The sequence below is a fragment of the Phodopus roborovskii genome, unplaced genomic scaffold (assembly GCF_943737965.1).
Source record: "Phodopus roborovskii unplaced genomic scaffold, PHOROB, whole genome shotgun sequence".
Taxonomy (NCBI): Eukaryota; Metazoa; Chordata; class Mammalia; order Rodentia; family Cricetidae; genus Phodopus; species Phodopus roborovskii.
Genome location: NW_026126637.1, coordinates 743,647 through 766,734, shown reverse-complemented (window position 1 = coordinate 766,734; position 23,088 = coordinate 743,647). Strand labels below are relative to the sequence as shown.

The 23,088-nt window shown below is 42.5% G+C and overlaps 1 protein-coding gene across 4 annotated transcripts; it reads right to left on the bottom strand.

Annotated features, from left to right (window-relative positions):
* Nucleotides 1-12,139: 12,139 nt before the first annotated feature.
* Nucleotides 12,140-21,873, bottom strand: Fpr1 (formyl peptide receptor 1). 4 transcript variants are annotated; one of them, XM_051207869.1, is made up of 2 exons: nucleotides 21,760-21,873; nucleotides 12,140-15,721 (listed from the first exon to the last, which is right to left on the bottom strand). In XM_051207869.1, exon 2 carries the CDS (start codon nucleotides 15,708-15,710, stop codon nucleotides 14,619-14,621), a length of 1,092 nt encoding a protein of 363 aa, XP_051063826.1. In that variant the 5' UTR covers nucleotides 15,711-15,721; nucleotides 21,760-21,873; the 3' UTR covers nucleotides 12,140-14,618. The 4 variants fall into 4 exon arrangements, with proteins under 4 accessions (XP_051063826.1, XP_051063828.1, XP_051063827.1 ...); XM_051207871.1 differs by having other exon boundaries at nucleotides 12,140-15,718; nucleotides 21,760-21,859; XM_051207870.1 differs by having other exon boundaries at nucleotides 21,795-21,859.
* Between the last annotated feature and the right edge of the window lie 1,215 nt (nucleotides 21,874-23,088).

The window sequence follows — 23,088 nt, the reverse complement described above, 5'->3', positions numbered from 1 at the left end:
GAATTCCTTACCTGTTCTACACATATCTTTCTCTGCCCTAAGAGCCTAGGGCAGTTCATAGACTAAGCAGGTGGTAGATAAGCAGGTGTTGACTGATTGATTAGGTGTTGACTGTGATTAGGATGAAAAGTCAGAACAGGGGAGAGGAAGGGTAAATTGTGTTCCTCTTTAAAACTCTAACCTTTATAATTCTGTCTCCTTCCCTCCCTCCCTCCCTCTCTCCCTCTCTTCGTCCTTCCCTTCCTGTGTCCCTCTCTTCCTCTCTGCCTCCCTCCTTCAGCCCTTCCTTCCTTTTCTCTCTTTTCCCTCTTTCTTTGTTTTTTTTTTTTCTCTCTTCCCTCTCTATCCACCACTCCTTCCCATCTGACATTGTCTCCCTTTGCAGCTCAGACTGGGCTTGAACTCACCCTGTAGCCTGGTTTACTCTCCAGCTTGCCACTTCCAGTTGCCTAGCAAGTGCTAGATTAAGGAAATAAAGGAAAGGATGTATGGTTGCCGGAGTACCTACCCTCCACGACTTTATTTTCTGTGTGTTTGTCTATTGACCTGTCTCTGTCTTTATTCTCACACATATAATCTCATTCTCTGTTTGTCTGTCTGTTGCACTTTCTCTTCATTCTCCCCAACTCCCTATTGTTTCCTTCTGCTCTCTTTTGCCTTTCATTTTTGCTATACTACTTCTGCATACAATTCTTCACACACTGGGATTTCCCAGGGAGGCAGAAGAGGAGGGAGAGAGAAGGGTGGGGGAGGAGGGATGACAGCAGAGAGGAAGAAGGAGGGGTATGGGGAGTGACAGGAGGAGGAACAGGGCCCAGCAGCTGGGAGGCCCACACCCCACAGCTCTGTGGCCACCACTCAGTTGGGCAGGATGTGTTACTCCCATCTGGGGAAGAGGGACCTGAGGCAAGGAGTCCCCAGGATGGGCACAGATCCCAGACATTCGAGCAGTCTGCTCCTGACTTCCAGGAACTGGGAGGGCTTGGATCCTAATAGGGCCTCCCTGAGCCATTTCTTCCCCACACTCAAGATTCCAGGAAACACCTAAGCCTTCAAGAAAGATTCCTAGGACACCACTGAGTAGAGGGAGTTTGGTTTCGTGCCTCTGGAAGGTAGAGGCTCCTGTGCCTAGATATTCGCCAGGAATTTTCATAACTTCCAGCCTTCCCACAGGAGGAAAAAGAAAGAACAAGGAAAAGAAAGAGTACAGGGAGTTTCATCAGAGCTCTCTGTCTGCCCAGACCAGCAGGAGGCGGGATCTTGGTCTCCATAAAGAAGAATGGAGATGCAAGAAAAGTAGTATTCCAGACAGAAAGATGCAGCAAGGATGTGGAATAGTTGAGCCAGCTGACCAAACAGATGTTCTGAATTAGGTTTCTTTCTATGGAAAGAGATTGGGGCCTGTACCTCTCTGTGTGCAGGAAGAAGGGACAAGGCCTGGGCCTATGATCTGAGAGAGGAGGCTGGGATGTGGACACTTGAGTATGAGGGAGGTGAGAAGGGCTGGGATCTGGATCTCTGAGTCTGAGGGAGGAGGACTAGTTGGACCTCTATGTCTGTGGGAGGAAGGTTAAGGTCTGGACTTCTGGCCTTGATACTGGAAAAAAAAAGAAACCTTGGCTCACTTTTCTTAAAATTATTTTTATTCTTTATACAATTTTGCATATATACTGGGGATTTGTACTCACATGCCAGGGTACACAGCTGAAGGTCAGAGAACAGTTTGTGGTAGTTAACTCTTCCCTTCTACCACATTGGCCCCAGAGATCCCACAGTGGGAGGCACCATTCCCTGGGCATGTTGTATAAGGAAGCTAGCTCTGCATGAACCTGCCAGCAAGCAGCATCCTTCGTGGTTCCTGTCACACATCTTTGGTGGTAAAGTGAGTTTCTTACTTGTAGGTGGTGTGTGGTTAAGATAGCTTGCTTCCTTTCAAGTTCTTGCTGTGAATTCCCTTGGTGATAGCCCGTGGCCTGAATTTTTAACCCAAATATATCATTTTCTCCATCAAAGTAGATTTTTGTCACATTTCTACTGAAATGTAATTAGACCTACTGCCTGTCTTGGGCTCCCTCCTCACCTGGTTGCTTAGGATTCCCACTGTGGATTTTAGAGGGACAAATACCCTGGTAATATCATAGCCACTTGCATGCTATTTGGTCTCTTTAATCATCTATAAAATAAGATTTTTGTTTGTTTTTCTTTTCTTCTTTTTTTTGGGGGGTGGTGTTTAGAGACAGGGTTTCGCTGTGGCTTTGGAGGCTGTCCTGGAACTAGCTCTTGTAGACCAGGCTGGTCTCAAACTCTTAGAGATTGGCCTACCTCTTCCTCCCAAGTGCTGGGATCAAAGGCATGCTCCACCACTGCCGACAATTTATTTATTTATTATTATTATTTGGTTTTTTGAGACAGGGTTTCTCTGTATTACTTTGGAGCCTGTCCTAGAACTAGATCTTTAGACCGGGCTGGCCTCAAACTCACAGAGATCCATCCCCCTGCCTCTGCCTCTGCCTCTGGAGTACTGGGACTAAAGGCATGCACCACCAACGCCCAGCTGTTTGTTTGTTTTTCAAGACAGGGTTTCTCTGTATAACAGTCTTAGCTGTCCTAGAACTTACTCTGTAGACCAGGCTGGCCTCAAACTCAAAGAGATCCAGCTGCCTCTATCTCCCAAGTGCTGGGATTACAGGTGTGAACCACCACTACTCAGCAAAATGAGATTATTTCAAGTCTTCCCTCATGGCATAACCCATAAGCAAGCAAGAGTCTGCCCAACACAGGTTATGAAGTGATGTTATCCATCTGTGGAGATTGCTGGTGCTGTGCTGTAGCCACCATACCAGACAGAAACAAAGTCAAAGGAGGAAAGATTTGCTTTGGTTCATGCGTTTCAAAGGTTTCCATCTGTCACAGTAAGAAAAGCATGTCAGAGCAGCTCAGTTCATGGGAGCCAAGTGATAGGGTCTAATTGTATTATGTCAGACCATGAAGGCATGGGGTTGCGGGGAGCAGGGGCTGTGAATTACCTGCAAAATATCACTCTAGTAGCTAGGCCTGTATTAGCTTTTTTTTTTTTTTTTTTTTTTTTTAATGAAGGATTTTTATCTTGGCTCATAGTTGCAAAGTACCCTCTGGTCATGACATAGTAGCAGGAGCTTGAGGCAACTGGTCACATTGCAATATAGAAGGGAGGAAGAGGGCTATGAATGCTGTTCAACTCACTTTCTGGTCTGGAGCCACAGCCCTAGTTGGGATTGTACCACTTGCAATGGGAAGTCCTCCCAATCCTCAATTGATCTAACCAAGGTAACCCCTATAGGCATGTCCAGAGGCTAACCTAATCTAAATAATCTCTCACAGGAGTGGTAGACACTTATCTCCTAAGTAATAACTCTGAGAAGTTGGCAAGCAACACCATCACAAACCCCCATCTCCTAAATATTTACAACCTTTCCAATTAGCATCACAAGCTAGGAGACAAGTGGAGATATTGTAGATTGGAGCTGCAGCATGGTGCTGAACCACCAGCAGCCACTGAGGTGTGTGTGTGTGTGTGTGTGTGTGTGTGTGTGTGTGTCAGGAGCTGCTAATGAATGTGCTGCTTTGGGAGCAGAGACAAGACTGTTTCTTTCTTAACTATATCAGCTCTTATCAGAAGAGTCAGCCAGGTGGAAATTGTAAAGAGGCTGTGTTCTGAGTCATACAGGATTCCAAAGACTGGTTGCCTTGGGCCAGCTACCTCCATACTCTCTTTTCTTTATCCACTTTAGACCACAAGATCCAGCCACTGTTTACCTATGTGGACAGTCTTAGTTCCTGGACTGATATTTCTCACTTCTGGAGGGTGGGGTAAGGAGGCCATCCTTCTTCTCAGGGCTATTAGAGGAGATTGCTCAGTGGGAAGGTTGGAATGTTTTGGGGACTAGCCAGAGAGTCTGCAGCATAGACAATGGATACATAAAGGAGTGCATGGAAGGGGCCAAGTGGAAGATGCTAGGTCAGAGGCCTAGAGGCCACTTTTGTGGCAAATGTTTTAGTTACCCATAGGGCAGTGGTCCAAAGTCACAACCTTGACATTCACAGTGAGACAGAGAAAAGGATATAGTGTTGTCATGTTTCCTCTCTGCTGTTGAGATTTGAAAAGTAAGGCAGAACCATCACTTTGGATTGCAAAGTGGCAATAGTGTAGCAGCAGGAGTAGGTAGGGCTTTTATTGCAGTTTCCCTTGCCTGCCTGAATACAAGGTCTACAAGAAAGAAATACAATTACCCACAGCCTCCCTCTGTTATTGCATCAACTGGGGAAAACTGAAGTTATCACAGAAGAGACTGAGGGACAAGCACCATCCTGAAGATCAGGTAAGTGTTCTTCCTGAACACCATCTACTCTTCAGGGTTATTCATGTCCCATAAAAGTAATTTCCTCTCCCTTTAAATGGCCTACAGCCCTCACTTCTGTTTTGCTATAAAGAAGGGAATACCACTGTAAATATTATAGGATATTCACTTTTCATTGCCAGGATGCCTCCTTGTGTGGAACAAACATAACAGACATGACTTTTTTTTTTTTTTTTTTAAATTCTAACTTGATTATTTCTGAAATTCAAAAGTCAACTTTTACCTTCTGCCTCTATATTTATCCCAGGAGATTCCCAGTCAACCAAAGACTGCAAACTGCTCCAAACTCAACAAACAGCCCTAGGTGCTTCTGGTGGAATTTCCAAAAAGATTGCCTACATCCAAGATGGCTCCAAAGGTGCTAGCCCCAGGTAGTCCAACCTCACAGAATGCTCCATCATGGCCTGAATTTCCCTAGCCTCAGATGGTTCCACAGAGCCCGGACAGTAAGTAAAACAGCCAGCACTCTTTCTTTCTGGCCTTGGCCAGCATCCCAGCTTTCTTGGGTCCCCAACCTTTGTTTGCATAATCAGCAGTGTCATAGGAAAGATCACATCACTTCTTATCTTTCCTTAGCAACAAAGAGGCTAAGATGATAGGTCTCAAACTCCAGACAAATGACTAGCTGAGGTGCCTGGCCTCTAGGTTCTCCCAGCATCCCTCAGTACCTACTTGTTATAGTGTATGGTTGGCATACCCTGCCCCTCTACTGTAGATTTCTCCAGTCCAGAAGCAGGGCTCCCCTTCCCCATATAAGCCTGCCATTTTTGTTATCTGGCCCTTTTTATCTATCCTTTACCTTCCTTGGAATCCTGACTCTCCCCTCTCCCCATTCCCCTCTTCTCACATGGCCTGGCTCAGGGTCTGTCCACTCTGGACTCTCTCAAATGTCCCTGCCTCTGGATATGTTCTCTCTTTTATCTACAATACACGTCCACCACACATGGGATCATTCATGTCCCACTTTTTTGTTCATCAGGAAAGACAATTTTTCCTCTCTTTCTCCCTCTCCTTCCTTCCTTCCTTCCTTCCTTCCTCCCTCCCTCCCTCCCTCCCTCCCTCCCTCCCTCCCTCCCTTTCTTCCTTTCTTCTCTGAGACAGGTCTTTTATAGCCAGGTTTGCCTTAGACTCTCAATGTCTCTGAAGACTTTGAGCTACTGGTCCTCCTGCCTCTACTCCACAGAAAGTGTTGGGATTACAAGTGTGCACTACCATGCCCAATTTCATGAGGTGCTAGGGATCAAACTCAAGGCTTCACCCATGCTAACCAAACCCCCTACCAACTGAGGCACATCCCTAGCAGATCTTGTCTTCTTACCAGTAATTTTGTATATCATCCTATGAGCTCCAAGTAGCGATTAAAAAAATATATATATGTATATACATATATATATATGTGTGTGTGTGTGTGTGTGTGTGTGTGTGTGTGTATGTATGTATGTATGTATGTATGTGCATCTGGTTACAGAGCCTCCAGAGGCCAGAAGGCATCACTGGATTCCCTGGATCTGGAATTACAGATGATCGTGAACTACTATGTGGATCCTGGGAACTGAACACAGGACCCCTAGAAGAGCAGCCAGTGCTCTTGACTCTGAGTCCCTAAATGATCTAAAGCTATGATACATTTGTTAATACTCAGATTTAAGGACCTCTGTCTTATGTTTCTGTGAACCCCAGAACTCTTCATGTGCTATCAACTTTGGAGATCACAAGACTAGGGAAAATTGGTCCTGAGGTAAAGTAGCATAATCCAGTCTATTAATTTATAAATGACAATGGCCTGGGTGCAGCTTCTCATTTAGCATTCTCCAGAAACATCTGCAGGAAGTGTTATAATGTCCATTTTAAAGCAAAAGAAACCAAGACTCTGTTATATTCAGTGTCATGAAGAAACCCAATAGTTCTTGGAGGTAGGAGAGGGTGTGTGTAAAAGAACTTAGGGGTACAAAGAGAAGAGGTAGAAGACAGAGGGTAATGGAGTAAGAACTATGAGAGCATAGTGGGGACTATTTAAGTGGTAAGGATCAAACTAAAATAATACCTTCAACCTGAATATGCATATAACATCAAAGAGAATATGACAATCTCAATTTCTCTCCCGTGACTCCTGGAACAAAGATTACATCACAGAATGCACAAGGACTTCTCTGAATGTAGTAAGCCAGTTGATGGCCTCCTAAAGGTAGCTCTAAGTTTCAGTGCTCAGAATCTGAGGACATTGGTCCCATTTACAGATATGATGAAGTTAAGGACTCTGAGATGAGCTCATCCTGTGTATAGGGTGGGTCCTAAACACCAACACTGCTGAGAAAGTTACGGGAAGACAAGCTGAACTGTGACACATCTATGAGCCAAGCGATTTCATTTGTTATAGCTTCCTTGGTAACCAAGGCTGGTGAGACAACAGAAAATAGCCACTGCACAATTCTGGAAGCTATAAATTCAAGATCAAAGTATTACTGTTTCCTCCTGAGTCTGTGAGAGACGATGTGTTCCAAGCCCATAATTCAGCTGCTGTTGTATGTTGACAGTCATTTGCAACATGCTGTTTTTCCTCTCTCTCTCTCTCTCTCTCTCTCTCTCTCTCTCTCTCTCTCTCTGTGTGTGTGTGTGTGTGTGTGTGTGTGTGTGTGTTGATGTCGAGATTTCCCTTTACGTAAGGATTGCAGTCATACTGTATTACAGCTCCACCCTGCCCTGGTGTGAGGCAATCTGAATTTAAGTAAGAGAGAGGAGACAGGGGAAGGGGAGAGAAAGAAGGAGGAAGAGAGAGAGAGAGAGAGAGAGAGAGAGAGAGAGAGAGAGAGAGAGGGAGGGAGGGAGGGAGGGAGGGAGGGAGGAAGGAAGGGAGAGGGAGAGGGAGAGGGAGGGAGTTTCTTAGAAAATGTTTCAAGTTTCTCTTCTCCCTGTCTCTTTCCCTCACTTCCCCCACCTCTTCTCTCTTCCCCTTTCTGTGTTCTTCTCTCTTTTTTTCTTTCATTTGACACAGGGTCTCATGTAACCTAGGATGGCCTAAACCTCTTTAGGTAGATGAAGAAGATTTTAAACTGATTTTCCCATTTTATCTCCTGAGAGCTGGGATGACAGACGTACACAACCATGCCTGGCTTGTTTGGTTCTGGGGATGAAACTTGGGAATTTGTGAATAAGAAAGCACTGTACCAACTTAGTATTATCTGCAGAGTCAACTTTAAATTTTCTAATGCTATGGTCAATAATCACGTCACAATAGCAAACCACAAATATTAAACTGCATAGCACAGAGTTAAGAGAGATGGCTCAGTAGTTAAGGGCACTGGCTGCTCTTCCAGAAGATCTGGGTTCGATTTCCAGCACACTCATGGCTGCTCATAACCACCTGTAAGTCCAGTTCCAGGGAATCCAGTGCTACCCTCTGACTTCTGTGGGCACCAGGCACACACATGGTACACAGATGCACATGAAGAAATCACTCAGATACATAAAATAAAGCAAATCTTTAAAGAGCAAGGAAAGCGACTCTCCATTACTTAGCAGCTATCTACCACCAATAGCTGCTCTGCCATGGTATGGCTTCAGGAGCCCGTTCCCACTCCATGTTGAAATTCTTCATTGGCATAATCTTCCATAGATCTAGTATGTGTAAGTATATCTGCTGTGTGTTTATGCCTGCAGCAGCCATGCCGTAAAGACAGCATTTCACAGCACTCCTTCCCATCTTCCAGTTCCAACATTCTTTCAGCCCCTCCCTACTCTTCCACAATGCTCTCTGAGTCTGGGACATTTGATATAGATGTCTTCTTGTGTGTCTTTCACTTATCTTATTGAACAACATATAAATAATAGGTGCAGCATTTTCTATGCATATTATGCTTCCAAAGTTTTACTGTGAATGCAAGGATAAGGGGGGGCACAGAGAAGAGATACAAAAGAAAATGTTGAAATTATAACAAAGATGTCATTGCAACTTGGTGTGAACCATCACAGAACCTCACTGGGGAGGCATTCCCAGCACATGTGTAAGAAAGAGAAATTTGGGGTTTTTTCATGTCTGATTCCCAGAAATCAAGGCTTCTGCCTATTCTGTGGTGTAGGAAGATCACCCACCATCCACGGAAATATTAGGGTGCTAGAGTGAATTTGTCAGATGTGACATCTCTACCCCTGGTGCAGTTTAAATGCCTCAAATACCTGGCACAGAGATCCTTTATGCCCAGATACTCCTGTTTTCACAGTTGCCATCTTCCCAGCCTCCCCTCTGTACCTCTGGATTTTCAGATGAACAAAGAGGTAGGAAAGGATGGGAAGTTATTATATATATATTTGTGTGTTGGGGGCTTGTTGTATGAGTAGACACAGTGCCACAGAGGATAGAGATAACTTGAAGGAAGGAATTAGTTCTTTCCAAGGATACTTGCTGTGGAACTCCGGTTGCCAGGCTTGGTGACAAGAGTCTTTGCCTGCTGAAGTATCTCAGCCCCCAGAAATGGTTTTTAGTAGTTTTCCTGATCCCTGTGTCAGTTCATCCCATCTTATTTTCTCAGATGCAAAATCATTCTAAAAGCCAGCCCTAATTTTCCTATACGTTTACATCCTAAACGATCTCGGATGTAAGCCCTGTCTTACTAATATTTGATCTGTGCCAAGCCTGCAGATATTTAGGCAGCTGAAGCAGAAGGATAGGAAATTCTAGCCAGGAATGAGTTCAAGACTATCCTGAACAACTTAGTGAAATCCTACCTGAAAATTAAAAGAAATAAAATAAAAAAAAATAAAAATAGAAAAGGGGCTAGAGCCAAGTATGGTAGTAGACACCTTTTATCCTACCACTCAGCTGGCAAATGCAGGACAATCTGTGATCTCAGTGACAGCCAGGACTGCATAGAGAGACTCTGTCACCAAAGACCAGTTAGTTAGTTAATTAATTAATTACAAAAGGAAAATATAAGAAGGGCTGCAAACTGTAGCTCAGTAGCAGAAAATTCCCTATATATCCTCAGGGAGGGTCTGGGGCATGACTTGATGGTAGAGTCCCTACCTAGAACCTCCCAATGAGGGGCCAAGGTGACTCAGTGGTAGAATCCCTGCCTAGAATCCACAGTGAGGGTTGGGGGGGGGGTAGCTCATTGTAGATAGTAGGACATTTTTTTTTCACCATACAAAGAGGCCAGATTTTCATTCTCTGTCCTGACTGCAATCCCCCCAACACAAAAACAAACAAAAAAATCAAACAAAAATAAGAAAACCAACCAAATAGCCCTAAAACAAAACAAAATAAACCAGAGGCTACAGAGCATGGATTATTTTCCTCCTTTTATTGACGTGTGTGTTGTGTGTGTGTGTGTGTGTGTGTGTGTGTGTGTGTATCTGTGTCACAATGTATGTATGGATATGTATGGAGGTCAGTGAAGAGCTTTTAAGAATCAATTGTTTTTCCACCATGTGAGTTCCTGGGATTGAACTTAGGACAGAAGGCTTGGCAGTATGCATCCCTCCCTACTGAGCCATCTTGTAGACCCCTAGCTGCTTTATGTTTTAGCTTTATGTAGGTGGAGATACCTAGGATGTCTATGTTTGTTCATAGTATCTTTCATAACTTTATGTCTGTGAGTCACAGCTGCAGTAACTAACGTAGTGACAATTTACTCCTCCACCCTGAAAAACAATTAATTTTGCCTTTGTATTATACAGTCTTCTCTGGGAGGGATTGTCAGCAAACTCTTTGTCCTCGTTGGTTTCTGTGGCTGTGATAAGCACCATAATCACCATCTTACAACTTTTAGTCCTCCAAGAGGGGAAACGATTCAGGACTAAAACTCAAGGCAGGAGTCTGGAGGCAGAAACTGAGGCAAAGGCCATGGAGGAGTGCTGCTTACTAGCCTACTTGCTCAGCATGGCTTGCTCAACTTGCCATTGCCTCTTCTTCTCCCTCTTCTTTAAAAATTCACTCATTTTATTTTGCATAACATGAATCACATAAATCCAGGGACAGATATTGGGGTTCGAGCTGAAGATCATGGCGAATTAGTGTGGCTGGCTTTGCATTCTGATTTTCAGTGGCTCTATCAGATTGTAAACAATGAATCACCACATGAGTGTTTTGTCTACATGTGTGTATGTGCACCACATGCATGTGCTTGGTACCTGCAGAGGCCAGGAGTGAGTGGACCTTCTAGAACTGGAATTACAGATGTTTGTGTATCACCATGTGGGAGCTGAAAACATAACTCAGGCCCTCTACAAGAGCAGTCAAATGCTGTTAACCACTATGCGATCCCTCCAGCTTGAAAGCTTGTCTGTTATACAATGCAACATGACTTGCCCAGTGGTGGCACTGCACACAGTGGGTGGGCCCTCCCACATCAATAATTAATTAAGAAAATGCCCTACAGACCTGCCTACAGGTCAAACACTTGTTTTACAAACCAGAAGACAGAAGCTCAGAGAGATGAAGTACTGAATCCCAGGAGTCTACCCTCAGGTCTTTGTGTCTTTTAAATTCCCTACTCAAGAAATATATATTTCAGACACAGACTATATCCTCCTGATCTAACTCTGGGGTTTTTCCGGTCATCTGTGGAGTATGTCTCAATCTTCAGGGATTTCTGAACAGAATTTAGAGAAAAAAAAAAAGGTGGGGGGAGAGTAGGCTTGGGACTATTTGGGTAACAGGAAGTATGTTTCCTTTTGATTTTCAAATAACAAGGGTTTCATTGTGTCAATACAAATAGTGGTTAAGACAGAACCACCTAGAACTGAGGTACCACCCATTCCCCCTCAATCCTCAGCTCCTTATATTCCCAAGTTCACCATAACCCAAGATCCCTTTCTCACAGTATGCTTCACCTTGGTGGTAATTTTGTTCTTCTTTGGCATGGGGACTGAAAGGAAAATGTATTTATTTATAGCACATGTGAAAACAGATGTATGTCCTAAACAATTCTCCAGGGTTTGTACGTGTGTGTCTTCTCAGAGTGGTACTATTTGATTATATTCTGATACTATACTCTGGGTTAGAGCAGCCCATAGATGCTAATTACTCTGGGTTAACAGCTCAGTAGCCTCAGGCTAGTGATACAATTCCTGATAGGCTGGAAGCTACGGATTTCATCCCTAGCACCACACCAACCAGGTGTGGTAATATGTGTTTGTAATACTAACATGCAGGCAGGATGTTCATGGGCTGGGGGAGTGGTTCAGGTGACAAAGTGTTTGCTATGGAAACATGGGGACCTTATTTCAGCTCTTCAGAACCCATTTAAAAGATAAGAACGATATTGCACACCCATGATGCCAGACCAAGGAATGGCTGAGACAAGCAGAACTCCAGAGTGCAGAGTACACTGGCCATCTAGTCCAGTAAGTTGGTAATCTCTGGTTTCACTGAGAAACACATTCTCGAAATAAGGTGGAGAGCAATAGAGGAACATACCAGACAATGACCCAATGACCTCTGGCATCTATAGACCTCAGACACAGACACAGACACGTATACATGTACACATGCACGCACACAGAAGTTAAAGGTCATCTTTACTTGGAATGCATGGAATCCTGTCTCAAAAAGAAGAAGAAGAGGAGGAGGAAGAGGAGGAGGAGGAAGAGGAGGAAGAGGAAGAAGAAGAAGAAGAAGAAGAAGAAGAAGAAGAAGAAGAAGAAGAAGAAGAAGAAGAAGAAGAAGAAGGAGAAGAGAAAGGGCTTTCACAGAGTAATTTACACATCTGTCTGACTTGGTCACAAATCAAGGATATCCTCAGATGCATTTTTCTTTTTCCCATTTCTTTATTAGTTCTTTGAGAATTTCATACAATGTATTTTGATCATATTAATCTACTCATCCAACTCCTCCCAGATCTACTCCTTCTTTCCTATCTTCTTAGCTTTTTATCCTCTTATTATTTTTTTTAAACCCATCCAATAGTTGGTGCTACCCACATACTCTCTGATGTGTGGCCTTCCAGTGGAGCATGGTTGATTTACCAGAAACTATACCCTTAAAAACAAACAAACAAAGACATCTCTCCCACAAGCTTTCGGTTATCAGTAACTCCTCAGCTTGGTGTGGTATTTCATGCTCAGCTCTCCTTTTCAGACTGGGATTTGGTTTGGCTTGGCCTTGCACGGTCATACTGTCGTCATAACCCCTGTGAATTTGTGTATTCAACTGCCCTGTTGTGCCCAGAAAACACTATTTCCTTGTAGTTGGCTACTACCTATGGGTCATACAGTCTTTCTGTGACCTGTTTCATAATTATCCCTGAACCTTGGGAGGGTTCTGAGGGTTGTATGTGATATACATTTTTCAATTTAGGATTAAGCATTCATTAGTCTGTGGTTCTCTACACCTTAACCAACTGTGAGTCTCTATATTTGCTATTATCTACAAGAAAATGAGAGAGTTGAGAAATGTACCAATCTATGTGTAGAATGACAGTCATTACTAGTTGGTTAACATTATGTCTGGTTTAGCAGAATAGCAGAAGCTTCTCCATGAGGGCCTATGACTCTCTAGTTGTAGGCTCTTGGCTCCAACAGTGGTGGCAGGTATGGGTTTTGATTTGTGGAGTGGGTCTTAAATCCAATAAGAAAGTGGTTGGCTAATCTCATAATGTTTATGCCAATATAGTATCAATGGATATGTCTTGTCAGTAGTTCTCAGTATTCACAAATGGGTAAGACTGGTGATTCCTTTTCTTGGGGCATGCATAGCACCTCCTAGAACTATATAACTATGCTATAGATCTATACAGATCTAATAAAAATGGCATGCTACTGGCCTAAAAACAAACTCATTGATCACTGAAACTGAATTGAGGGTCTAGATATAAGTCCATGCTCCCACAATAATCATTATAGTAAACAGCATCTTCAACAAATGATGCTAGGTAAACTTGACAGCCACATGTAGAAGAAAAACAGCTGTATCCTTATTTTCAATTTGTGTAAAAAACTCCTCTCTAATTGGATCAGGGACTATAACATCAAACATGTTGCCCTGAATCTGATATAGAATAAAATAAGGAATACACTTGAACTCATTGCATCAGGAAAGACTTTTTAAATAGAACCTTAAAGTACAGATTAACAATAAAAAATGGAACCAAATAACACTAAAAAACTTCCATACAACAAAGAATAACATCACTCAAGTATAGAGGCAGTCTACAGAATGGAAAAAAATCTTTAGCAGTTGGACATTGGACAGAGGTTAGTATCTAAAATATACAAAGAACTAAAGCAACAACAACAATAATAATAAATGCTAAACATCAAGAAAACAAGCAACCCACTTAAAAAGCAGGCAATAGAGAAGGTAGATTTCTCAAAGGACGAGTTACTAATGGTTGCAAAACATTTAAATAAATGTTTAAAGTCCTTAGCTAGCAGGAAACTTCATATTAAAACTATTTTTAGGTTTCACCTTACTCTAGTCAGAGTGGCCAAGACCAAAGGAACACAAATGACAACAAATTATGGCATGTGTGGGGGTGAGGTGGTGAGGTGGGTGGGCGGCACCGCAGCTGAGAATAAAACTTGGAGTACCATTCCGGAGTCATTCACTTTGGAGCAGGTACTTGAATACCAGGTACTGTACAAACTGGGTAAATTTGGTTGTAGCTACACTGAGAGACATAAGTGGAAACATTTTTTTTTGTTTTTGTTTGTTTGTTTGTTTTTTTCAAGACATAGTTTCTTTTTGAAGGTTTGGAGCCTGTCCTGGAACTCCTCGCTTTGTAGATAGACCAGGCTGGCCTTAAACTCACAGAGATCTACCTGCCTCAACCTCCCAAGTCCTGGAATTAAAAATGTGTACCACCAGAAAACACTGATCTTATGACAGTAAGTGGTATATTTCAAAACAAGGGATCAGGAAATTGTGTAATTCAAGAGCTAGGAGTCTCTCCCCTTCCTCCTTCATTACCTAAGGGAAATATACACCTATTACCCACAGAATGACACTTATGAGAATTTGCATGTTTACAGCCTGTGAGGGGACTAGAAGTGGATAGTATTAGTAACAATGCTATAGCACTAGCTGCCATTTGTATCTATCTCAGACTAACAAGAAAATGTATATTATTCTTGTCTTTTTATTGACCTGCTTGGGTTGAGGTAACAAAAGTCCAAAAAATCATCTCAAGTTTTTCTGTTGAGTGTGTAGCTCAAAGGTCAAAAGGGAATATCCATTACAGCACAGGGGAACTCAAAGCAGACAAAACTTGAGTTGGAGCCCTCTCTTTACTTTGCCTGTACATTGTCTTCAGAAGGTAAAGAGGAATTGTTGCCCAAGTTGATGCCTGTGTCACTGGTTTGGGCTGAGTCCTCACTCAGGGCTCTCTCTAGACTGGCAGGCAGGGAGTGGATTAGTCTCTCTCTGAAGTCCTGGCCCATGAAGACGTAGAGAATTGGGTTGAGGCAGCTGTTGAAGAAGGCCAAGGAACTTGTGACGTTCACTGCAGTTGTGATTCCTGGAATCATACCACTCAAGCGTTCTCTGACTCTGATTGTGGATATGAGGGCCACTACCTGAAATGGGCACCAGCAGAGGAAAAAGGCAGCCACGACAAAAGATAGGACCCTCAGGGGACGGCTGGATTTGATCAGGCCTTGCCTGTGGATTTTAGTGGCTATGAGCCCATAGCAAATGGCAACAATGGACATGGGTGTGCTGAAGCCAACGATGAACCTGATGATTCCTCTGATGGTAAGCATGGTGATGGCCACCTTTTTCTTCTCTACCGGATCTTCGGTCCAGGGGGAAAAGTCAAACGTGCAGGCTGTTTTCCCTGGCCCAAGTTTATTGGGGATTGTGGTCACACGAATGATAACTGGCAAGGTAAGGAGAAAAGCACAAATCCAGGGTCCGATAATTACTTTCTTGGCCAGGCTTACGGTTCTGTGGTTCTGAGCCCAGACCGGATGCAGGACACAAATACAACGGTCTAGAGCAATGAGGGCGATCAGGAAGACACTTCCAAACAGATTTATGTCTACTATGGTAAATATGAACTTGCACATGAACCAACCAAATGGCCATTGTCCTCCCATGGCCTTAGAAGTGATGAAAAATGGCAACGTGGAGGTGAAGCAGAAGTCAGCCACGGCCAGGTTCAGGTAAGAGATGGTGGTGACTGTGCGTACCATGCGGAAGCCGGCCACCCAGATCACGAGCCCATTGCCCAGCACTCCAAGGACAAAGGTGATTGCAAACATCAAATATGAGAAGACATTCAGAGCAGTGTAGCCAGCAGATACTGACTGGGTCCTTGCAGATACATTCATGGAGTTCACTGCAGAGAGGTTCATGAGGAGAGAGATGTTGGTGTCCATCTTGTTCACTGCTAGAACATTAAGAAACAGGGATATTTTTATTTATTTATTTATTTATTTATTTATTTATTACTTAACTTTTTCTTTTCTCAGTATACATCAGTATACAGGGTCTCAGTATACATCATTTTCTAGCCTAGAACTCTCTCTATTGACAAAAGTAGCTGTAATCTCAGGGAAATCTGCCTGCCTCTTTCTCTTGAGCGCTGGGATGAAGGACATATGCCACTATGCCTGTCTTTATTTTTCCCAGTTTCTACGAGTGTGTGTTTTCTTAGCATGTATGAGTGGATGCATGTTTGTGAATGCTTCTGCATATATGTGGAGCACCGAGGTTGCTGTCAGGCTTCATACTTCATACTCTACCACTCTTCCAACATATTCGTCAAGACAGGTTCTCTCAGTCAAACTCAAAGCTCACAGCAATGACTAACCTTGTTAGGTAGATTGGCTCTCTATCCCTTCTGAGACTGAGATTGTAGGTGAGCCACTGAGCCCAACTGATATTTACATGGGTTTCTGGGAATTCAAACTCTGGTCTTCACACTTATATGCAAGTGCTTTAACCCTCAGGGCCTATTTTTTGAACATGCCAAAAAAGACAGTTTTCCTTGCCTTTATTGCAATACCCAATATATTTTCCTTCCCACTACCTCACACTCAAGCTAGCACAAGCTCACCACTGCCTGACATGCTTACCCATGTTGTTAACTGCTTATCAGATAGGGGAACTATTTCGCTGATGTAGATCCTTAACTTGCAAGAGGAAAAAACAAAATAAAGCCAGACAAAACCAAAACCTGGGCGAACAGTATGTAGATAAAATTTGTGTTCAACACTTCAGTACAAGATCAAGCCAAAAGGATGGGTTAATATTCCAGCAGGCAGTTCTCATTGGACTGTTAAGAACAGAAGGAGAGGACGTGGTGGCACAGGAGGTCTGTGCTGCGTGATGTTATGAGGGCAAGAGTGTAAGGATGATTGTGCATTCAGATGCTGAAGATTAAATAAAAGTTATGGTTAAAAAACGTGTATTCAAAAAAAGTTGTGCAAATTTCTATAGCAGCATTTTCCATTACAGGTTGAATATAAAGACAACCCGTCCAAGTTTGCTTTCCAACAGCAATTTGGGAAGAAAAAGGGTTATTTCAGTTAATATTTTATATTCCATAATGAAGAAAAGACAAGGTTGGAATCTGAAGGCAAAAGCTGAAGCAGAGGCCATGGAGAAATGCTGCTTTTTGACTTGAACTTGAGGATTGCTCAGCATGCTTTCTTATACAACACAGGTCTAACCACTGAAGGGTGGCACCACACACAGTAAGCTGAAACCTCCTATATCATTTTTTTTTCTTTTAAAGAGTTATTTATTTATTACATATACAGTGTTTTGCTGTATGCCAGAAGAGGGCACTACATCTCATTATACATGGTTATGAGCCACCATGTGGTTGCTGGAAATTGAACTCAGGCCTCTGGAAGAGCAGCCAGTGTTCTTAATTAACCTCTGAGCGATTTCTCCAGCCCTCCCACATCTATTACTAATCAAGAAAATGGCACACAGACTGATCTCCCGGCCAATTTGATCAAGGCACTTTCTCAGTTGAGGTTTCCTCTTTCCAGATAACTCTAGCATGTGTCTAGTTGAGGAAAACTGAACAAATAAATTGGACACCCAAAATGTGATACTTTCATTTGATATATAGGTTTCAGACATAAAAAAGGAATGAAACATGCTAATTGTGGTATCTTGTAATCACAGCATTTTGGGATACTATGGCATGAGGATGGCTAAGTTTGAGGTCTTTATTCTATAGGATATACAAAGAGACTCTCTCCAAAAGTAAAACAAAATAATGAAGAACTAATACATGGTATGACAGATACACTTTAAAGGCACAGCACAAAGTAATCCAGACCCAAAATGTTATATGATGCATTATTCAGCTTATAACGAATACCCATGAAGAAACAGCATGTTAGTGGGTACAGAGCATGATGGAGGGGGAGAAAAGAATTATTGCTCAAAGGGTATGGAATTTGTTTTCTTTTGAGTGATGTAACAATTCTAGAATTAGATAGGGGTATGGTTGCAAAACATTTTAAATGCACTTAATGACATTTAATTTTTCAAGTGGTAAAATTTAAGCTGGGTGTGTACCCTCGTCACCTCAGCTCTTGGAAGACAGGGCAGAAAAATCTGTGACAGGCATGGGTTACAGAATGAGTTTAAGACTAGACTGAAAGGCATGACAAGACCTTGTCTCAAAAACTGAGGTTTGTGGCCCTTTTATGCAAGCAATAGCACCAGCAAAAAGTATCAGGTAGATTTTTTTAAACGTGCATTTTACCACAAAATTATATATATATACACACACACACACACACACACACACACACGTGTGTGTGTGTGTGTGTGTGTACATTAGGAAACTGGCAAAAGATAGCTTCAGTGGCCCAAAAGGACAACCATAAACCTATCACTCTTCTTAAAGGACTTCATTACACACCTACCTCCCTTATTCCTGGGGCTTCAATAGAGACTCTTCTCCTCTGCTTAGAGGGGGCATTTACACAGATAATGGCTTCAGGTAACATCTCTGAAATTGTCTTTTTATACTATTTCTTTTCTATTTGCTATTATAATGTAATTTTATCATTTCCTCTTTCTCTTTTCTCCCTCCAAACCATCTGTCTCATATGCTCCCCCACCTGGCTCTCTTTCAAATGCATGGACTCTTTTTTCATTAATTGCTGTTATATCACACACACTCATGCACACAAACACATACAAACACACAACACAGTCCTAAATACATGTCACTTATAAATATATTTTCAAGGCAAACCATTTGATATTGGATAACCAGTTGAAATCAGCTTTTAAAAATCAATTTTAAATTATTTTTACTTAGGTATGGGTTTGTGTATATGTGTGTGAATATGTGCAAGTATGCAGATGACTGAAAAAGCCAGAGAGGATAGACACAAGTTGTGACCTGCCTGGCTTACTCTGGTCCTCTCCAAGAGCAGCAAGCACTCTTAACCACTGATTATCTTAGTGGAAGGAAATAATGTTCTCTCTGTTTATGAGATTTCCTCAAGACGCTTGAGGATGGGAAAGGGCAAGAGAGAAATGAGTCTTCCAATATGTGTTAGGAATGACATTTGTCTGGGTTAAGTATGTAAAGTATTGCTCATGTCAAAAATGGCTTTCTCTAATATTAACTATGGACTTCCTTAAATGGCCTGGGGGGACATAAAATGAGTTAATAGCCTTGGATGTGAGTTAGTGATTGACAGGTAGCATGTACTGAATAATGACAGGCGTGTGTGTGTGTGTGTGTGTGTGTGTGTGTGTGTGTGTGTGTGTGTGTGAGATGTCTTCCTTAATTACTCTTCACCTTACGTTTTTGAGACACTGTCTCTCACTAAACTTAGAGCCACACTGCTTGACTAATGAGCTCCAGATATCTGACCATCTCCTCTCCCCACTCCCAGGGCTGAAGTTGAAGACCCACACAGTCCTGCACTTGGCTTTTATGTGGGTGCTGGTGATCTAAATACAGGTCTTCATTGACTGAGCCATCTCTTCAGCCAGAGGTTTTACTCTTTTTTATTACTGGCACTTGTGAAAGTGAGAAAACTGACCTGAAACATTAACTTCTTATAGTCACTCAGTCTCTCAGTCTGAAATTCCGGCAAAGGTCTTTTTCTGACTCTGCTCTGTCACACTACCTTCATTGGAAGAGTGCTGACTCACATAGCATCAACTCCAATTTGAGATGGGAAAGAGCAACAGTGGCCATCAGATTTGAAAATCTTTGAAGGAAGCAACTTTTGATGCCTCATTAATAATGTTTACAGCTCTAGATGCAATTGTTGAACCAATAGTTGTTGCTATTGGTTCTTTCCTGCCATCCTGGTCTCACAGCTCCTTCAACCCCACATAAACACATAGAGAAGCTATACTAATTATTAAACTGTTGACTGGTAGCTAGGGCTTCTTATTGGCTAGCTCTCTCTTAATTATTAACCCATAACTACTCATCTATGTATTTCTATATGGTCTTGGCTTGCAGGAGAATGTCTGGACCAGTTACTCCTTTTTTGTGGTCAACATGGCAACTCTCTTTGGCAGGCTCTTTCTGCCTACCTTTCCCAGAATTCTCCTTGCCCTAGTCCGGTAGCCCCACCTATCCTTCCTGCCTGGCCACTAGCCAAACAGTGTTTTATTCATTAGCCAATAAGAGAAAGATATATACAGAAGGACATTCCCCCCATCAAATAGTGAATTAGAAATTCATTCCCATCTCCTCCCTTCTGCTCCCTCCTCCATTTCCCACCTCTTTCTTCCCCTCCTCCTAGTCCATATAAGTTCCTTTGTGTCCCTGATTGGCCTGGAACATTCTGTGAAGAATAGGCTATCCTTGAACTTATAACAGTCCTCTTGCCTCTGCTTCGCGAGTGGTAGGACTACAGATATGTGCTATCAAGCCCAGACAGTTGTCCCTTTCCTTCTACTCTCCTTCTCTTCTTCCTCTGTTTTGTTTTTGAATTTAAAGATACGATTTCATGAATCCCACACTTGCAAAAGATAGACTTAAACTTCTTGTCTTCCTCTAACTTTAAAATTCTGGGATTGCAGGTATGCACAATACTCAATTTAGGTGACACTGGGTTTTAAATCCAGGGCTTGTATGGTATGCTAGACACATGCTTTTCCTGCTGAGCTGTAACCTCACCCCTGCCATTCTCTCTATTTCTTTAAAGCACCCACAGGACAGCCTAAAATCAGATCTGTAGCTCACATTATGCTTTACAGTATCAGAAACAATTTGCAAGTGACTCTTCTTTCCCTACCTTCCACCAACTACCAACCACCAAGCTGGGCTGAGGCTGTTTGTTCTCAAGAATCTCTGAGGCAATGGTTAAAAAGTTTACAAAATGAACAAGGAAGCTTTTTCAGTGACAGGCCAGAACATGCAACAGCAGAAGAACAATGAGATATGGCCCCACCTGTGGTTAGAGGAGGAAGAATGTGGTTTGAGTTGAATAGGAATGTTGTTAGCCACCATTTAGAGTGGCCTTTAAACCTGTCAATCACTGCACCACATCATCATAAAAGTTAAACCTGAATAAATAGGAAAACAACCAAAATTAGCAGTTCTGGAGTAAGCAGAGACAAATTCTGCAACAAGAATCCATGAAGCATGTGGGACCTCTCTGCTTGCAGGCTCATCACTACCCTCACATTGGCCCTTTTCCTCAAATTGACTATGACTTGTAAGAACAATGTCATTCCTTCTGTATTTTGCTTAAAGCTTTGAGAATTTTCTCCATCCACTCAAACACAGCCCATGCCTGTCTTCATGTTCTAGTACAGCCACAGCCCTCCACACTCCTAAAGGGCCTTCTCTGGCCTTATATCTATGACCAGAAGACAAGTATCTCAGTCTAAGACTTTCCCTTTGCTCACCCCACAAATCCTTCACAACCTACTTTTTTTTCCAGGAGTGCTATCCCTGACTAGTACACATTTAACACTTTTTCTTGATTCCTCCCAATGATGAACACATCAATATGCTCTAGAGCATTGCATCTTTAATACAAGTTATTATTCACTTCCATATCCCCTTTTAATTCTCAACCATGCCTTTGACTTTCTTTGCAGTAAATCCTGAAAAAGTGTTATATATTTCTGTATTCACTTCTTTATCTTATATTTTCCCACGACTGAGCTTTATTTATTCTTTTACTTTTCTCTTCCTTCCTTCCTTCCTTTCTTTCTTTTCTTTACTTTTCTCTTTAGACAGGCTCTCATATACTCCAGGCTGACCCTGAACTTAGCCAAGAATAACAGACCTCTGCTTCTCTTGTCTCTCCAACTCTGATGTTGAGATTGCAAGAGTGTGCCACTGTGTATTAGAGATAAAAGCCAGGCTTTGTGCTTGTTAGGTAAGCAGTCTAGCCACGAAATCGTATCCCCAGCCCTCTGTTATACAGACCAAACTCTATTCTGCCACCAATCTGCTGATTGCAACCTCACCAAGTTGTGCAGACCCTGAGGGAAAGTTTTCCCACCTTTACTTTCCAACAGCTGTGGGCCTTCTTCTGGAAAGCTCTAATTCTGATGTCCTGGAGAGAGTGGCCTGTCTCCAATGGCCTCAACAGAAAATATGTAAGTGGATGGGGGCGGGGTAACAGAGCAGAAATGAATTGGGAAACAGGAAACAGGAAACTAGGACTTCCCGTGATTTGCATTGTCCCTGAAATAATATCCAAATCACATTTTTAAAAAAAGCATTTGGTGATTGAACTGGATCCTTCTAGAAACTCAAGAGCCTAAAATCCTCTCCCTGCTTCATCTTTGGTGGGGTATAGAGGTCCAATCTTATCTATATCAGAGGTGAAGGGCCCTGGGTTTTCAGGAGCCTTCTCAGCATAAGGAAAACAGTGAAAGGCAGAGGTGGAGGAAAAGAAAGAGAAACAAGAGACCCAGAGAGAAGAAGATAACTGAATAATTCAGACAATCAGTGAGGATCAAACATTCTACACTTGGTCACAATTGCCAAGGCCAATACCATAATTGCCCACACTTCTGCCAACTCATCTTTGTGGTCATTCATAACAGACACCTTTTAGAATGTTTCCAAGGAAGGAAGGTGTTGACTTCCTGGAAGGGCATCAAAAAATGTCTATCCACCCCAGACAGGACATTGGGGACAAAGAAAAGCAACGAACATGCTGAATCCAAGTTGGCAAACCAGTGAGCTCAATGGGGGACACTAACAGAGTATATGTGCCTGAGGGTTTACTTACAGGAACCAGTGTGACTCAGAGACTGTTGCGTCACCAAAAAATCCCACCTTAGTCTGAATGACAGTGAAGAAACAGCAAACCTGCAGCTTTCTGAAGAACTTACAGGCAATTCATTATGTTGGAAAATCTTCCACAGATAAGCTCCTTAATCTGAGAGCCTCCTCCAGGCAACTTGAGCTCCTCTCTTCTTTAAAACATTTGTTTACTGCTTCCTTAACCTTGTAGAGGGGTCTAAATATTTTGTAAGTTTCTGCTTTCCCTGAAACATGTTTTCCTAGGGGGAAATGTTTCAAGTTTTAACTTCCTCAAACTTTAAGGATCTTCTCTCCACAGTGTCTCAGTAGGAAAAACACTGCTACACAATTGATAAAGCATAAAAATGAAGTTATACCAACTCACAAGGAACTGAGCTGTAAAGGGCATCATTTTACACAGTGAAGGATTCAGATCCCAAGAGAAAACAAGAAAGGGTAGAGGGTAACTAGTGTCAGGTCTTTGAAGTCTGATGGCTCTCCTTGCAGATGGTTTGATGGGAGTTCCCTACCTGCTCCTCCAC

Excerpts from the sequence above, each read along its gene's own strand:
- Fpr1 (XM_051207869.1), bottom strand. The coding sequence starts at position 15,710 with ATGGACACCAACATCTCTCTCCTCATGAACCTCTCTGCAGTGAACTCC.